The sequence below is a fragment of the Argiope bruennichi genome, chromosome X1 (genome assembly GCF_947563725.1).
Source record: "Argiope bruennichi chromosome X1, qqArgBrue1.1, whole genome shotgun sequence".
NCBI lineage: Eukaryota > Metazoa > Arthropoda > Arachnida > Araneae > Araneidae > Argiope > Argiope bruennichi.
The window spans coordinates 95,488,733-95,507,361 of NC_079162.1; the positions used below are offsets into that span (position 1 = coordinate 95,488,733).

Consider the following 18,629-nt stretch of genomic DNA (forward strand, 5'->3'; position numbering starts at 1 on the left):
AGTAAGCAAATTGTTCTGGCCGAGTTGCAATCTGGCGATATAAAATCGACCCAAAAAAGCATTAATGACCACATTAATAAAATGCTCTTTCCTCAAACTGAATGTTTTAGTTTGATATATGTGAGAAAATAAATCATTTAATATTTAATTTTAGACAACTTGTGGAACAACGCAATAATATACACAACAAATATAATCAGAAAAATTTCCATTTGAATCAATATTATAATTATGAAATCATTTAATTCACTTACCAGGACATAATACAATAAGAATTCCAAAAATTAAATGGGAATTACATAAAACTACCTTTAATTTCATTTAACAACTCTAAAATGAAAGGGACATTAAAATGAAAACAATATTATGAATAATTTGGGGAAAAGTTGAAATGCCTTAATCTTGAATTGACTTAAAATATACAAAAAAAAAAAAAAAAAAAAAAAAAAAAAGCACTTGAAAATGTTTTCAAAGTGAGAAAAAAATTGCACTATAATTTATAGACAGTTTTAACAGTTTTTATTAATAAAGTCAAACTTACTTGAAATTTAAAAGAACCTAATGATGTATGAATAAATAATGTATCTTCCACAGGACCTTCTTCTCTGGCCAAAAGAACTACATCAAAACTGGTATTTCCACCAGGTGGAATGACCTAGAAATAAAAAACAGAAGTGGAAGTAACCATAAAATTAGTTTTTTTGTGCAGATTATTTTTTTTTAAATATTTGAGCATCAATATTCATCTTCACCACTCTTACCTTTTCTTGAAAAAAAGAACAATGTGTATGCAAGGTATTCCCTGATATTGATAACATATGAATGCTAGTGTCGGGACTTAAATTTTGAACAATGACATGCTCCATGTGAGGCATTCCCACAGGACTATAAGAAAATCAAATCAAACAACTGTATATATAAACACTTAAACATTTCCCTATACTTATTCTAGTAAAAATAAATTTTGAAGGAATTTTTTAAAAAATAATAATTTTTACTTACTGTGAATGAAAATTTAACATTGGAGGATGAAATGCAATTGGGCTGGCATATGCATTTAAATTCTCTTCATTAAGATCAGTAAAACTATAATGAATAAATAAAATATCAAAAAAATATTTATCAATCTTTTGAAAAGGATTTTTTTCCTCAGTTTTTAAAACTGAAAATATTATAAATGAAATTAAAAAAAAAAAATATTAAGGCCTAAAAAGTAGCACAGATTCTAAAAAGAAAAGAAAAGAAAAAAAAAAGCCAAAATGGTTTAAAAAGCCAGACATCTTTAGAAAATAAATTGAAACAAAGTTTAGCAAAACCCATTCTTTTGGAATAGTTGAGAATATACAATGTGTCCAATCTAACAGTGGTACAATAGCTGATTTCTAGGCTATCAGAGACATGCATGTACGTGCAATTGAATAAATAAAAATTGCTTGGAATCACTCCAAACAACTGTTATGGGAACAATTTTTTTTTTTTTTTTCATAATATACTGTTAGTAAGTATAGACAAAGTATCATGGAACTTCGTGTGTAAATTTGGAGTGGAGACAGAGATCATTATTAGAAAGCAATTATATAGAAAAAGTCATCCGCATGTCATAAAGAGATAAAGACACAATAAGGGCAAAATACAGAAAGCATTATAATATACTTTATTATATAGAAAAAAAAAAATACAGTGTATGACTTAAAAGTATCACAATAAGTGATCGACATTGTGTCCCTTAGTATGCATGCAGGCATGATACTTACGCGACAAGGAATGGCGAATATTTTCGAAAATACTTCGCATTTCGCGGATCATAGAAACAGCAATGTAGATTTGTGCCACGAGGTTCATTTCAGAATTCACTGATGTGTCGTACACAACTCTCTTCTTGGTAAATCAGAGAAAATAATCGAGAAGAAATAAGTGAGTTCTGTCCAAATGATCACGTACACACCTTATGTAATGAGATGGTGCACTATTATATTGAAATCCCAATCCCTATTGAACATGTCCGAGGACATCGTTAAGCCTTTTCGCAAGACTCTTCAGAAGAAAGTCGAGATATTTGCGAGCGTCCAATCCAGGCAGTAAGATGCATGGCTCGATTAAACTGTTTGCCACGATATCCGCTCACATACTAATAGAGAAGCCTTGCTGTACGACTTGCATCTGGGTTCGGATTGACTTGGCTACAGCAAACATACACGTTGTCTGTACTGAAAACCCTTTCAAGTGAAAAGATTGCGTCATTACTAAACATAATTGAACTGGAATATTCTAAGCCAGAGGCACTGTGCTGAAGACATCTTCTAAGCAAACGCGACTCTTGGTGGGCTGTAGTAACTGAATTCTTTAAAAATAAAAAGGATGTAAGACTTTGCCCAGCAGAACGCGACAGACAGTTGATCGAAATGTTCCAGTGGTGAGAGCAAATACCCATCCACTGGTTCCAACATTTCGTTCAACAGCATACAAAAGACTCTCTTTCGATATAGTGCCATTCGCGGTTACTAGGTATTCTGTCTCATTTCTGTGAAGGACCAACGTTCCGTAAAGTTCTAAAATACCCGAACGAGCATCCGATGATTTGGTTGGCGCCTAGTTGTATATCGTTCCCAATACAACCAAACAGAAGCGCGTCTATTTCCGTTGGCTAGTTGGCAGATGAAGTGAACGTCCGTCAACTCGGCGTTTGTTAAACGATTCCAGTAGATCGCATGTAGTCGGCATGCACGGCATTTACAGTTGTGGTTCCTTCTATAAAGCGGGGGCCGACCTCGCGAACATCGCCATCTATCGATTTACGCCCATGCTTTCCATTGTGATTATGGTTCCCAAATGATGTTTTAAGCTTTAAATTTATGCTTCATTAAGTGGTTTTATTTTAATGGCTCATATGTAAGTGGCTTAATATTTTTTGAACAAACAGTTTAAAAACTGAACCAATAAGCATTTAATATTTTGATATACGTGGTTCAGGAAATAGGGCACGAAGTTTGAAGAAGTTAATAGGATGGTTACATGAAAGGTCGCATTACAAAAAATAAAATTAATTCAACCTAATATCATTTAATTCATAACAACTAAATCATTTGCTTTGTTAACGGCAAAAACGACAATCTTTTTTAGTAATCCATGCATTACAATTTAGTTGATATATGCTTTATCCAAATATTTTTTCATAAGTTTAATAGTTATATTAATATATCATAGAAAAAAAATTACAAATGCTGTTAAATATGTAAAAGAAGACTAATACTTATTAACTATATCTTTTCATAAAGAAGTACTTTTAAAACTATATGTACGAAGGGATGCATAAAAGGGGAGAAATTATTATATTCGTGATTCACATTTTCTTTGTGAACATCAAGGAATTAAAAATTGTAAATGACCATTCAAAAATTGTCTACATGATCAGTAAAAAGAGAAAATACGAGGGGAATCCAGAAAGTAAGCCCTGTTTCTAATTTTTGGCTACTAAGCATTGCGTTCGTGATATTCCACGCATGCGCATCCACTTCGCTGAATCACTGACAAACAGAAACCATTTTTAGAACGCTGAGTATTGCGTCAACTGCATGTTGAGCTTTAAATGTTTTTTTTTAATTAACATCCCATCGCATACGAATAAAGTTCCGTTGTAATGTTCATAAAGCTAAGAAATCAAATGAAATTAATTCACAGATAAATTTGAAGTTTACGCATTAAACAAGATGATTTGATTCGATGGCAAGCAAGTGAGTGCAAAATTTCAATAAAGCACGTAAAAATGTTCAAAATGAAAAAAAAAAAAAAAACCCAAAACGAAGTGGGTGTGGTCTCTGATAAATGATAATTTGCTTACAGAAGTAAAAGAGAAGATTAAAGAGAATCGTAGATTCGCCATTAAGATATTACCAATGCATTTTCTTCAACGCATTGACTTCACCATGACTACAGGCGACATCTTATGACAAGTGGCCGACATACAAAAGCTCGTTTCTCGCTAAGGTAAATGCTTCAAAAATTGTGGTAACAATGCATGAAAAATAATTAGGCATTAGACTTCACTACGGAATAAAAATGTTTTTCTAATAATCTTTTTCTTTCTTTAATTTCTAAATGGAACTTAAGCTTCTGAATATCCCTCGTATATACATATGAAAAAACATAGAAACATTTCTCAAATTAAGAGGAGCAACATGAAAAATTTAATGCATCAAAGCTTTCGTATCAAAAAAACAAAAAAATCATGCCGAAACTAAATCGTAAGCGTGAAGATTTTGGAAAAAATTCAGAAAAACAATGAAATTGAAATTATAAAATTTAAAGAAGAAGCTAAACTTATTAAGAATACGAAAAATGTTAATAAGGCCAGAAATATCAATTAAACCTTTTACATATAATAGCAGTTTGGCTTTGAAAGAAAAATAATTTGTGTCACCTTGCATAATTAGTTAGCAAAGCATTGCAATATGAACTCGCGAAGTTTTCTAAACTCCTATAACTTCTTCCTAATCAGTATTTTATCTATGTTTGCAGCAATTTTTAAAAAAAATTGTCATGCTGAAAATAAATAGAAGCTCTAATGTAGCTTATTAATCAAATATAGTTGTGGATTGTCATTCCATTAGGCAGAAAGCATCGTCTAAGCTAACTGAATTTTATTGACAACTGTCACTATATATACATTAAAAGTGGGAAGGAAAAAAATCATTTACAAATATAATACAAGATAAGATAAGAATTTTCTATTCATAAAAATAGCAATAGAACTCCATAGAAAGGTTATACAGCCACACCATCAGCCTTGGCGAGAGAAATGGTCAGGCTTGGAAAAAGTTCATAAATCTTACACGTCGTTCAAAACGAATAGTAAACACTGGATCATTGAAGATGAACCATCAAAACAGGTGTTACAGAACATAGTGTCGTCAGAAATGATAAAAGCTGGTTTGATGTGGTTCACACTAACGCGGATCTCTTTTGCACCAATGCGCAACACTAAAACTTTTCCAAGACATTGCAAAATGCAATAACAACATGAGTAAAAAGATTGTAAGGCTCCTCGAAGGCAGTCATCGCGCAGCAGAACAAAAGTGTAAATTTCATGATCTTTGAAAACAAACGATACTCCAAGCCTATGGCGAGAAGCAGGAACAAGACTCAATCTACTCACGTGAGTCCAGAGTCGGTCAATAAAAGTGGACGCATTCACTGATTGTATCTTAGAAGAAATAGGAGACCTCTGACAATTATATGGATTCGCCATATACAAGCTTCACAAACAAAGTTTGAAGCTCCTCCTTAAAGACATTACGAATCTCCAGAAATACCAGATAACGTCAGAAATCCATAGGTCTAAAAAGTAGAGTTATTAGCTGCGTTCAAATGGAAGTTTGAATGTGGCTTTTGAGGAATAAGTAATAGTCGAAAGTTGTTTGGAAGAAACAAGGTTAACTACAGATATGATTCCCTTGAATTATTTTCATCATTTGAAGCAGGTGATATTTTTGCAGCTTCAGGTTTTGTTCTTAATTGTTTCTTGCAATCTTGTGATTTCATTTTTCAGATCCTGTACTTCACTTATTATCAAGTTTGAGATAGTAGTCAGAATATTGGACCGGTTACCTTGCAGAGAAGCTAAGTTCAATTTTCCAAACAAGAAGAAACTCTACTCGAGTAAGTCCAGACTACGCAACCTTGGCGATGACAGCAGTACAGAATAGCAGCAACAACAAAGTGCAACACCAGAAAGTAGAAACATCCTAAACAGCTGATCCAAAAAGCAAGAGCAGTCATTATGTCTGAGTCACGAAAGACGGATTGTCGCTCCACCACTTTAAATGGCAAGCATCAAGTCTGATCTAACTGAATTTTGCAGATAACTTCCATTATATGTGCAGTCAACATAAATATATGCTATCAACAAATATATATATATGCTATCTATGCTATCAACAAAAATAGTGATGACAAACCATTTACAAAATGATATAAAGTACGATGCAAATTTGAAATTGATTAAAATAGTGGTAAAAATGTTGTTGTCCAAGCATATAGGCAAAACCAAAAACATCGTACCTACAGCAGAATTGATGATGGAACTCAAAACTTTAGAATAAGCAGAGAACGCAATTACAGACCTTTTAATTTGTGAACTTTGATAAAGTAAAGGGAAAGTCGTTTCTCCTCTTTTCATATTATTAGAAGTAAATTCATTTAGCTTGTGATTTCTTCCAATCATCCATGCAATTCTTTTTTTTTTTTTCTTTTGCTCATTAGCAATTAAACTATTATATACGAACGCAACTGAACTGGCAAGAGGAAGTAACTAAGAGATTAGAGTACAAAGAAATTGTTTACAAAGGGAATAGTGAAACATGTATTATTTACTAGAGCAGGAATTGTAAAAGTAAAGCAAAAATTTGACTGATACAACATATGTACCGACTGTTAGAGAAAAGTTCAAGGACAAATGTATTTTGGATGGCTTACTGTAAATGCAATGCATTGTTTACTAATAAAGCAAATGTCTTCTCTTTAGATAACTACAACTTAAACTGCTTTCTTATTTCACAAAACCAAATGAAAACACAAAATTTTGAAAAAAAAATTAGAATGTGGCATAAATGAACAAAATAATGCAGCAAAAATGAGTTACTAAAAGAAAAAAAAATGTAAAAGTTTTAATTTGACAGCCTCTTGATAAAGTAAAGGATGATACATTCTGAATTTTGCAGAATGATATTAAAATTTTTGAAAAATTATGATAACGAAATTATCAATTTTAAAACTCATGTTGCATTCTAAGCTTAAATATATATTTATATATTTTACAAAAATGTCTACTTACCTTATTGCTGATGTGTCCTCTTCTCTGTAAAACTGAAAAAGAAATAATATAAGATATAGTTTGCCATAACTAAATAAATAATAAAGACACATGTTCAAGCTTCAGAAGTTCTTGGAGTGCAAAACCACATTTACTTTTGAAAAACATAATTTCACTATGTTTGCCAAATTCTAATTTTAAAAAATATGGATGATTGCAACAGCATTTACAGGACCTTTTAATATTATGGTCCTCGAAACTAATTAATTTTGAAGCTATTATTTAACAAAAGTAACAACCAAATTATAAATTGAATCAATCAGAATGCTATTCCAAATGAAGCTCCCAATTTACAAAAATATTAATTTAAAAAAATGCTATTCAACAATGTCAAGAGCGAATTTCAAGCCAACTGTCTACAAATTCTCAAGAGTTTTTCTTTTAAAAAAATCTAAAAGCTCTAATGCAGTTATACACTTTCATATGCTCCAAGTTTATTGGCTTCCGAAGAAAGAAATCTCAAAGAATACACTACAATTCAGGGTTGCCACTCAAATCTGGGAGAAAAAAAAATCCTTGTGTTATCCCTGTATTCTTGTATTCAAAATATGAGAAAATGCACGTATAACACTCATGCGCTAGTTTAAGAAGTGAAAAAAGCAAAGAAAGAAAGCAAAAATTTAACATTATTTAAAATAATAGCATATTAAAAGAATTTTGATATTTACAAAAAAACAAAAACAAAATTCTCTTTATTTACTATCGAGATTTTAGCAAGACAAAATTTATATATGAAGTGGGGAAGGGGGATATGTTACCTCTCATGCTCTTTAATTATAAATCACACAAAAGTAAGGACTTGGGTGAAGAAAAAAAAACATTTTTGTTATGATACAAATCATTTAATGATTACTTAGCGACAATAAAAAAACCGTTACAAATAAAAAAAAAATACTTTTTTTGTTTATTCATTTTTGCCTATTCATGTATTTGGGCATTAATTTCTGCAGATTTTTCAGCTGTCAATTTCATGGAGCTAAACCTTAACAAATAAGGCACGACATTTTTTAGCTTTTTCACTTTCAGTGAACATTACGTGAAAATATTTCCGAAATATCATCGAAAGCATTAAAGGACGAATGTGACGCAACAAGTTTTTATGCCCATAAAAATTCAGCTTTAAATAATTGTTCTAGAACTAAAAAATTTGAAATCGGTTTATTTTCGGACACTACGTCTGACGTTTTCGGACATGACATATCACCTTCTTCGTCATTCCGTTAGATAAAGTCTAATATTAATTGTGACTTGTTTGAACTGACACGCAATTTTGTTTCACTTTTTTGGCATGACTAATAAGTTCCCTATTTTCCCATATTATAAGGGGCAGTCAATTGAATACGAGACAGACTAAATAACGACTATGGCGCGGAAGTCGGTAACGCAGATAGGTGTGTCTATAGTAGTGCCCTTTATCAAGAATCAGGAAGGAACAGCGCGAGCGGTCACCGCTGTGCCATTTGTCTGTTAGACGCGCTCGAAGTGAAGTGAAGTGAACGAGTTGTGTGCGAGTCAGACATACTAAGGAGGCCGGGAAAGAAACAGAGCAGTAGCGCGTTTTTTCACTGCAGAAGGAGTATCAGGAAGTCAAATTCCTGCCAGATAGCCTGCTGTGTATGGCAAAAACAGTATGTCACGTGAGCATGTGTTTGAGTGGAACAAACGATTTCGAGAAGGTCAGGTGTCATTGTAAGACAGCAGTCGGCCAGGACAAGCTCATCTTGTCATTCCTCTTCTGTCATTGCTGCGGTGGATGCTGCCGTTAGAAATGACCGCCAGTGGACGGTGGAAAGCTTTCGGCTCATGATGGGTATTAGTCACGGTACCGCTCACGCCGTCTTGACAGAGCATCTGAAGCACCGGAAAATTGTGCGCAATGGGTTCCCCACAGCCTGACGCACGAGCAAAAGTTGAACAGAAAGTCGACGTCACTGTAGCACTTGGAACGGTATCATGTTGAAGAATTTTCTTTCCTTTCTCGAATTGTCACAGGAGATAAAACATGGTGTCATCATTTTGAGCAGGAGAGCAAGTGTCAGAGCCAACAATAGAAGCACATGGATTCACTCCCACCGAAAAAACCCAAAGCCGTGCACGCCAGCTCCGGAAAATTCATGATGACATTTTTTTTTTTTACTGCAAGGGGCCGCTGCTCATTGATGTTCTGGAACACGGCGCCACAATTAATGCACAGCGGTATGTTTAAATTTTGCACAAATTGAAGAGCGCCATCAAGTCCAAACGCCCAGGAATGTTGACGGAGGGCATCATTCTGTTGCACGATAACGCTCGCCCACATATTGCTCATGGTGTTGCGACTACGCTCCAGAAGTTTTGCTGGGAAATCCTTAAACATCAACCATACAGTCCAGATCTTTCCTAATGCGATTACCATATTTTTGGAGCCCTGATGAAAGACTTACATGGCTGTCGATTCGCTTCGAACGCAGAGGTGTAAGCCTGGATACAATTATGGTTCCACAGGCAACCGCAAACATTTTTCCAAGACGGCATTGACAGTCTTGTCTCAAAGTGGGATAAATGTATTAACATTTATGGCGATTACTTCCGAAATAATAAATAGTTTACTTAATTTTTTTTTTCATCTGTCTCGCTTTCATTTGACTGCCCCTTATACGTAGGCTTATTATTTTCTTACAAAGCGAGCAGAACGCAACAAATGGATTTTGTGGGACTTATCAAACCCTTTCAGCAAAATCAGGACTGAATTTTTTTTTTTTTTTTCATCTGTCCAATTCTTATTAAATACTGATTTTGAGCAGCTCATTGTTCAAAAAAAATTCTCTAATTCTACTCTGTATAAGCAAACAATTTCTCAAATGATAAACAAACCATTCAATAAAATCACGTGTGAGTGACTAAATACCGCCGTGAGGCGTCAGCAGATTGAATTTGCTATTCCAGGCAAAGAAATGTGTTCTAATCTTTCACACAGTAACAGAAGTTTCACGCATGTTCATTAGCTGCAATTCGGGAATTTTATGAAAAAAGAACAACTGTCCCATAAATCGAAATTGAACTGATCTTTACAGAGAAAAAGGGGAGAGTAGAAAAGGTGCGAGTTTCCGCATTACACAATCGCGAATGGTATTGTTTCTTTTTTGAAGCGATGATAATAATTTTTTATTCTTGCGATCTTTATAGAAATTGGCATTTTTAGATCGGAAAAAAATAATAAACTTAAAATTTCTTGTATTTTTCCGGTTTTTATGAAAATTTTAAAATTTCCCTGCATTTCCCACATTTTTAGTCGATTTTTAAATTCGTGTTTTCCTATTTTCCAGGTGGCGTGACAACCCTGTAATTAATATAAATGAAGAAACTGTACTCCTGATACAGAACATATTAGATTTCATTTTAAATTAAAGACAACGGAGATATATAAGCATTTAGTTTACTTGTTAGCTATTTAGCTAAACATGAAATGAATTATTATGCAAAAGAAATTTCTCTTCGTTTTAGATTTTTAGACCACTATACTACCACTACAATACAATGCTATTATATTTTAAGAGTTATGCTTGCTGTAAGATGATATTATGGCAGTTTCCAGTGCTATAGCATGGGTAAGTGGTGCAAGGAGCAACTATACTTCTTTGCTCAAGATAGCTAGTCCACTGCCCTGAGTCTCAGTCTCGGAACAAAAGGATCATGGACCTGGGATTCAATTCTACAAATAAACACAAACACAAATAAAAAAAATCTGTAATGTATGTAGCCCAGATAAACATTAAATCTATGGTACGCATACATTCTGTAATACGCGTAAGATTACAGTGCTGAAGAATACGATTTTCTGTTGGTTGCTTGGTTTCAGTAAAAATGTTTTCATATTTATTAAGTTTTATCTCTTCCATTTCAAATTCAAATCTTACGACTGCTGACAGCAAATTAGGGAGATCTATAGTACAATGAGCAAAATAACGTAAGATTTCTATAATAATATTATTGTCGAAATATGAAGCTTAAAAATATTTTGTTGAAGACGTTATTAAAAGACCAAGGTAAATAAATAATGAATTGAAAATTTTAGAAAGCATTACTCCTGGTTGCCAAAGGTGGGTAATATATAACAATTATTCCTTTAATTATATATAATTATACCTGCTTTTATTCATATCAAAAGCAGCAAAATATGTGACGGATAATAGCTTAAAGAAGTGCTACAATAACGATAATTAAAGATACGTAAACGTAAAAAAATGAGCCTTTAATATTCTACAGTTTGTATTTCACGTTTGTAAAACGCATATATCTTGTGTACTTGTCTTCATATAAAGAAATATTTGCAATCAAAAGGTACTTACATAAAACATTAAGTTACCAGAAAAGCATAGAAGAAAACTGATTTACATTTACCAATGAAGGAAATTGCCTTTTTTTTTACATGCTCGTAAAATAAAAAAGCGCTCATTTCATGTCTATTTATGAGTAATATGCAATGATAATTGCAATCAAACTTCTACTGACAAAGAAATTCTGGAAAAAGGGCAAAAAGAATTGAAATCATTTAATTTTTTTTTTTTTTTCCTTTCTCCCTATCGGCAAGATACTAAATTTAACACTCAAATTAATATTTCTTCAAAACAATAAAATATATTTAATTTTATTTCTTTTGTTCATACAACAAAACTTCTCATTTTGTTGCTTTGCTAATGCAGTTTAGACAAAATTTTTCAATGTTCTTGAAAATCTATTTGCGAAAAAGAATCAAACTTCTAACAGAAAATTTCACTGTAAATATTTTGATATGTATCAAATAGTTATCGATTGTAACATGTAGATTGCTAGTTTACAAAAGTTTTTAAATTATCACAAAAATAAAAATAAATACGATTACGGACGTCCAGAAAATATTTAAATCTTATGCATCTACATATGAAAATGACCCCTTAACAGGAAGCGTAAAAATATTTCGCGATGTAATAAAGCTATATTAATCAAATTTATATATTAACTCCACATAATTTTACCAGGAGGAATCTATTCGTGGCAGCAAAAAAAAGGGATATTATTATAAGAAATTTCAATGTTTACACAATTTTAAATATGTAGATACTCCCTTATGAGCATTTTTGGCATAGTATTCTTCAAGTATACATTAACACCTTTAAAATAGTATTCTTAGTTTTCATATATGATGATCGAAGCCAGAATAAAGGAGGGAGACTTTTTTTACCCCCTTATACTCTACATCTTTTATAATCTGGCGAGGTAAGGGATTGAATTATCTGGGAAGAATCAAGCCCTCATATTTCCCAAACAAGCATTTAAGCGCAAATTTGCCAAAAATGTGTCGTATTGCGAAAATTCTGATTTCGGTGAAGTCAAAACAGTTTAAACATTGTTCCTCTCTTCGAAGACTGCAAATTCCGCCAGTCATTTCAAGATAAAGTTGTGGATGTATATCTATAAAAAGGAGTTAGACTGTCAAGATGTAGGACACTGGGCTTCGTAGTTGAGTATTTTTGAATTCACAGATAACATCATTCAGCTTCTTAATAATGGCCTATGATCCTTCTCTGTGTTGTTATAACGTTGGACTTATTCAACCTTCTTTATAGCGCTGCTACGTTTACCTGGAATAGTAGAAAGTTTTCATTCGGTTACTCACTAAATTAATCATTTCTCGGACTAAATGACTTATGCTTTCCAGACACGCTTTCAAATCACGGATGTAGTCACGCGATGAAGGCGAATTACTCAGTCGTCTGAACAAAATATCACACGAAGGGGTCTGACGAACAACATCTGTGAAAAAGTCCAGCGGTTGCTTCTACTCAGCACTGTAAGCTAGGAGAAATATCGGTAGTAATATGTGTGCCACAATCCATCTGATTATTTTATACGAACTTAATACGCAAATAGATGGGAATAGTTCGAATACGTCTTCCACACAATGTCGAACACAAATGCCGCTTGGCTACAGATATAATGCAGTAATACGGGTTTTCTGAATCCCGAAAAGTTTCCATAGTTCAAGAATTAATAGTGAATTAAAATTTATATCTTGATATGAATGTAGTGTAAAGGGTACGCTAAAACGCGACACCCAGTTTTCAAAAAGTGCTTCAACAGCTGTCGATGCTTTTTAATTCGTTATAAGTATTGCTTCAGGAAATTTCGTAAAATAATCGATAATTATCAGGGTGCACAGATGATGTTACGAGTAGATGCCCTAGTATATCAAAAGCAATTCTCTTAAATGGAGTACACATCCTAACATTGTAAATATCCCTTTTGCTCTCACTTATGGTCCTTTTGGGTTCCAAAGGCATGGGATTCTTTACACTATTTCTAGACGTCGATACGCATATGATCCAAGTAGAATCATTCTCTAATCGTGTTAATGTCTTTACCATACTGAAATGTCCTCCTTTAACCCTTTCTAGAGCCGTTGGAAGTATGCTTTCCACCAAATTTATCAATCTTTGTATGAATTTATGTAGGTCGGCATCAGTTCTGACAATTTTTTTTAGAAAGATAGAAACTTAGAGGCTTCAGTTCTTTATCTTACACAAAATGATGTGTCTTGGCTTGTTACTTAATTATTAATTAACCTAATTAATTAATGGAATTAAATTTATCTAATAAGCTCAAATGAATCCCTTTTCTTATTCTAATTTCAAGCCTAAAAATATTTTAACATAATATTAGAAAAAAATGGCCCTTTAAAGGGTTAAGATTGTAGGGAATCCTTTTCAAGATTTATGGATCATGGGAGAATCAAATGCCATCGGTGTGTTTTTAATCGTCACTCTTCCACTAGAGGTATAAAACTCCACCTTCAAAATGAAGAGAATATGATGGTTATAGTTCATAGTATTGTATAACTTCTCCATATTCGAACATTGTTTGTAATATCAAGATTGGGTCTCCTCGACAAATCATCTACATAACCATGATATAATTCTGTAGAATTTATGCGAAAAAGAACTACTATATTAGCACAAACTGCGATATTTACAAGATATTGTGCAGCATTTGGACTATCGGACAAGATCATGGGGATACTAATGGATATCTTGTGCTAATAGGTTTGGTTTATTTTAGTGATATTAATGTCTCGTTTTGAAAGCAACGTTAAGGCTATTTTGGGACGGACCACGTAATTTTGTATCGTGGCCAGATGACGACGATGACACCTGAGCTGACACCCCCTCTCCAAACTTGCACACAAAACAAGTGAGAGGAAGTTTGGTCCTGACGGATTTAACATGCACCAGACCCGCTTACACAATAGTTCTTCGGTGGAATCGGGTCTAGAACCTGAAACTCTCTGGTTCCGTAGCCGAGAACTCGCCACCAGGCCATCTCGACCTTCTTGTGCTAATAGGGTACATTACTTTGTGATTATGTAACTGATGCTTTTTGAAGAATTACAATAAACATATCTAGGGAAAAAAACAGCTTTATCTTAACAAAGGTTACTGCAAAACCTAAATACACTACCTAAGGTATAAATACAAATAATAGAAGCGCACGCAAATTATTACAGTTATCAGATGGCTATTTACATATGAAGGAAACACGAGAAGAGCTGAAGTACATCAGTTCGAAGAGTTCGAACAGTACATCACAGAACTCTCCACCCAGTCAGCAAAATGTTATCGATCAAAAGAAATTCTTGCTAATAAAGGCAGAAAGAATTGTACCATGTGCACTTAAGGGAATCGGACGCAATTTCTCATTTTCATACGAAGTCATTGCAAAAATCTCTACACCAGAAGAAAAGATTGCTGTTATAAGAATTCCTAAAAATTTAATCTGGAACACTTTTGAACAGGGTTTGATTGCATGGAGCAGAGCATTTGCAATTGCTTTTTACCACTTCAAAACCCTTTTTTAACCCTTTCTAGGGCCGTGGGAAGTATGCTTCCCACCAAATTTATCAATCTTTGTATGAAATTATGTAGGTTGGCATAAATTCTGATAATTTTTTTAGTAAGTTAGAAATTTAGATGCTTCAGTTCTTTATCTCAGACAAAATAATGTGTCTTGATTTGTTACTTAATTATTAATTAACCAAATTAATTAATTAACCAAATTAATTAATTAATCAAATTAAATTTATCTAATAAGCTAAATGAATCCCTTTTCTTATTCTAATTTCAAGCCTAAAAATATTTAAACATAATATGACTAGAAAAAAATGACCTTTTAAAGGGTTTAAAAAAGTTCAGTAAAGAGGCGTTTAATCTCTTTTGCATATGCTCTTAGTTAAATCATGAAAATAAATTTGCATCTTTCAGAACTCCGCAATAAAAATTTATTATAGCAAAACCTTTCCGGTTTTGTTGTGGTTGTTCGGTGAATACTGTAAAGGAAAATCTAGAAGAGTTGTCAATTTTCTTAGCAAAGGCGGAATACTTTCTTTCAAAACCAAGTAACCCAAAAATTGAACTTGGGATGGACCTAAATCGCACTTGTTAACTGTAAAATGATTATACAACTGAAATCACTCAAATATTTACAAACTCTCTCCAAGCCCAACTTGCGTTGTTCTTCGATTTCTGTAAAAATGAAAATGTCACCTAAATATGCGATAAAACAATCTAAATCTTTTAATACATCTATACTTATAATAAAGCTCAATGTGTGTGTGTGTGTGTGTTGGCGCTCTACAAGCCAGGTCATTTGACATACAGCTACCAAATTTGGTACATGTATACCTTAGAGGTCGGGAATGTGCACCTGGGGTCCCTTTTTTTGAAATTGTAATTAGAATTTTAATTATTAATTAAAAACTAACTTTCCCGCCAAAAAAATCTTCCATTTTCCCCACCGCCAACTTTTCCGCCAAAATAATCTTCCATTTTTCTCAACGCCAAATGATTTAGGCTTTAGTTCTTTTTTTCTCCCAACAGTAATGAGGCTAGGGTTAAGATTTTTCGGCGGATTATTTCAAACGATTCTGTTTATTTTCTTAATGTTTTATGCATTTAAAATTAAACATTGTTAATTAATCCATGTTTCAGATTCATTCTGAAGTACTTTTGAATTAAAATAACACAGAATAAAGGAAATTAAAAATGTAAAATCTGCATAGCGTTACCCCAACTGGCGTAGAAAAATTCACGCATTTGTGTTAACGTAACTGGCGAAGAAAATTCACGCATGCGCACTGTGTTCTGATTGTTGCCATGACAACCGTTATGAACGGACGATTTAAATTACTTTTAGGTTAGTTGTATGCTTTTGTAAGTAAATTGTATTTATGTTAGTTATATATTTTTTTGTATATGCTTATAGTTTTAAGTACATCGTTTTTCAAGTAGTTTTTTTTAACCTGTTTTCAATGATTTAAATTATTTTTAGGCTAATTGCATGCTTTTGTAATTAAATTGTAGTTATGTTAGTTATATATTTTTTGATATATGCTTATAGTTTTAAGTACATCGTTTTTTAAGTAGTTTTTTTAAACCTGTTTTCGACCGATTATTTTAAACGATTCATTTTATTTTCTTAATGTTAGTGTCTTCATTGTTAATTAATCGATCTGTTCATGATGAATCTGAGAAAATTTTGTTGACAGATTCTTGAGATATTACATAAATTAAGAAAGATATTCTTTAGTGCCCATAAAGTTTAAACGCTCAGTGACTCAGTTATCAATAATCATATTATAAAAAAATGCTTTGTTTCAGTAAAAATATTATTATATTAATTGCAGATTAATTCCTTCCACTTTAATTTAAAGCATAAATTCTACGAGAGGTAACAGAAAATTAGAGAGATACATATCAGGCTATGACTGAAGGCCTTTATAATATTATGAGTGAATTATATGACTATCAAAATTTGAAGTTTTAAAATATTTTGCTGAAGAATCTATTAAAGTTGGAATTGCATAAAATATTTAATTATTAAAATTTTAACGAACATTAAGATTGGCGAACCGGCTGGTCGCCAAAGGCGGCTAGTTATCAATAAAACTTTGTGCTGCATAAACGGATATCAAAAGACGTAAACAAATTCTATAAAAGTCAAATCGAAGTTATAATTCCCATTTTGGGAATATATCCGACAAATATTTGGTTATACGCTTTAAATAAATCTGGCTTTGAAAATACTTTCTTGCCACGAATGTTATGAGAACACTCCTAAAAAAGCGGAATGTAGTAGCAATTAGGGATAGTGGTAGCATTTAATCGACGATACTCGCCACATATTCGGTACTTGCTGTCTTTTTTTTAGTAGGAAAAATACAGACATGGCCTGCCTACGGACTTTTGAGACAGCTAATATTTTATTCACTACTCAGCAAATATTTCTCTAAACACTTTAATTTTTCGGAAAGATAACCACCGTGTTTAGGAAAATACAGATAGTCCAATTGTCCCAATGCAGTGCGTCACGCTATATAGTTTAAACTGATTATCTTCGGTGTAATTTAGGATATCGGAATAATAATTCTTGATTAGTATTCTGAGAGGAAATCAATCTTAAACCTACTGTTGATAATGAACAAGAAATTTCTTAAGATTTCAGTGCGGTCAAACGATCTTCGACTCTTAACATCGCCTAGTAATCCGAAAAGTTCCAAAAAATCTGCTCCAATTAAAGGACACATTTCTAGGATTAGGGTCGTTTTAAAGTTCATATCTGCAATAATAAACTTGAGATCCAGTTCTAACTGTTTTAAGCTGAAAGCCTGCACTTAAAACCACTCGCTGTAAATAACAACATGCCACTGGTTTTGCTTTATGCAACTAATTTTTTATAGAAAACTAATTGCCGTACCACAGTCTATAAGAAATCTTAAACTAGACAAGTTTTCATAAACAAAAAGGCGACTATGTTTAAGGCTACCATTTATCTTTGCTATCAATTAGCCAGTCACTTTTCCGAATGCTAACAATAACTTATGCATCCTAGCTCCGAAACAATATCTGCACAGTCTACGAATAAGCAAGTTTTCAGAAGTTCTACCGCGAGACTGTGAATGCTGACTTTACCAACCGCGATATGGATTAATCGATCGTTGCTTCAATAGACTGTCTACGCCGGCACTCAGTGCAGAAACCTCATCATGCAATACTTACATTGCTACAGTGCCCTGCTCGTGCAAATCTTCCAATACAGTTTGAAAATGATATTTCACAAACTTTGTCAACGACCGTATCTAATTCATGTCACGTCTCTTTAAAAACTGACATATATGGACAAATGTAGCCGACACAAGGTAAGAAAAACACCATCATTCAATTTCTTACCAAATAAATTCGGCATTTCAACTAATAATTTACATGGGCATTTACCATCTAACTGCAAATCCTGCAAAAGCAATTTAAACTGCGCCCCTTTTGATTGTGTAAAAATATCAATTATTTTCATTTCAAAGTGTCGTATGTTTTAGTTTGGCGAGGATTACGAATGATATCCCAAAATGCTGGCAAAACCTTGTTGTCTAATACTAATGTGGGTACTGCTGCTTCACTACCCACTATGTAATCTGGCTGGCAAGAACTTAATATTTCTTTCACAGCTCGAAAGAGCTATTTCAACTTCTTCCGTTAATCTTTTTATTTTTTGTTCTTGTTTTATAAAATAAATATACTCTTGTTCCTGTTAAAAATGCCGTAGCGTCGTTCCTTGAAGCTCTGACCATTTAAGTGGAGGAATCATCCCATATCCCCACACTAACACCATGCAACAATATTCAATTTCTTTGGAGGCAATTTCCGCTTTCGTCAGCTTGTACAAAAAATTGTGATTTAACCTGATGAAACCAAAGTTT

At 33.0% G+C, this 18,629-nt stretch overlaps 1 protein-coding gene across 7 annotated transcripts in view; it reads right to left on the reverse strand.

Moving 5' to 3' along the window:
• Positions 1-18,629, reverse strand: part of LOC129958263 (transmembrane protein 131-like) — a 132,560-nt gene that overhangs the window by 99,564 nt on the left and 14,367 nt on the right. For all 7 annotated transcript variants that reach the window (XM_056070592.1, XM_056070591.1, XM_056070588.1 and 4 more), the window contains exons 3-6: positions 6,830-6,861; positions 1,003-1,086; positions 762-885; positions 542-655 (exon numbers count right to left, since the gene is read on the reverse strand). In XM_056070592.1, the coding sequence (XP_055926567.1) occupies positions 542-655; positions 762-885; positions 1,003-1,086; positions 6,830-6,861 (354 nt within the window). The remainder of the gene's footprint in view (positions 1-541; positions 656-761; positions 886-1,002; positions 1,087-6,829; positions 6,862-18,629) is intronic.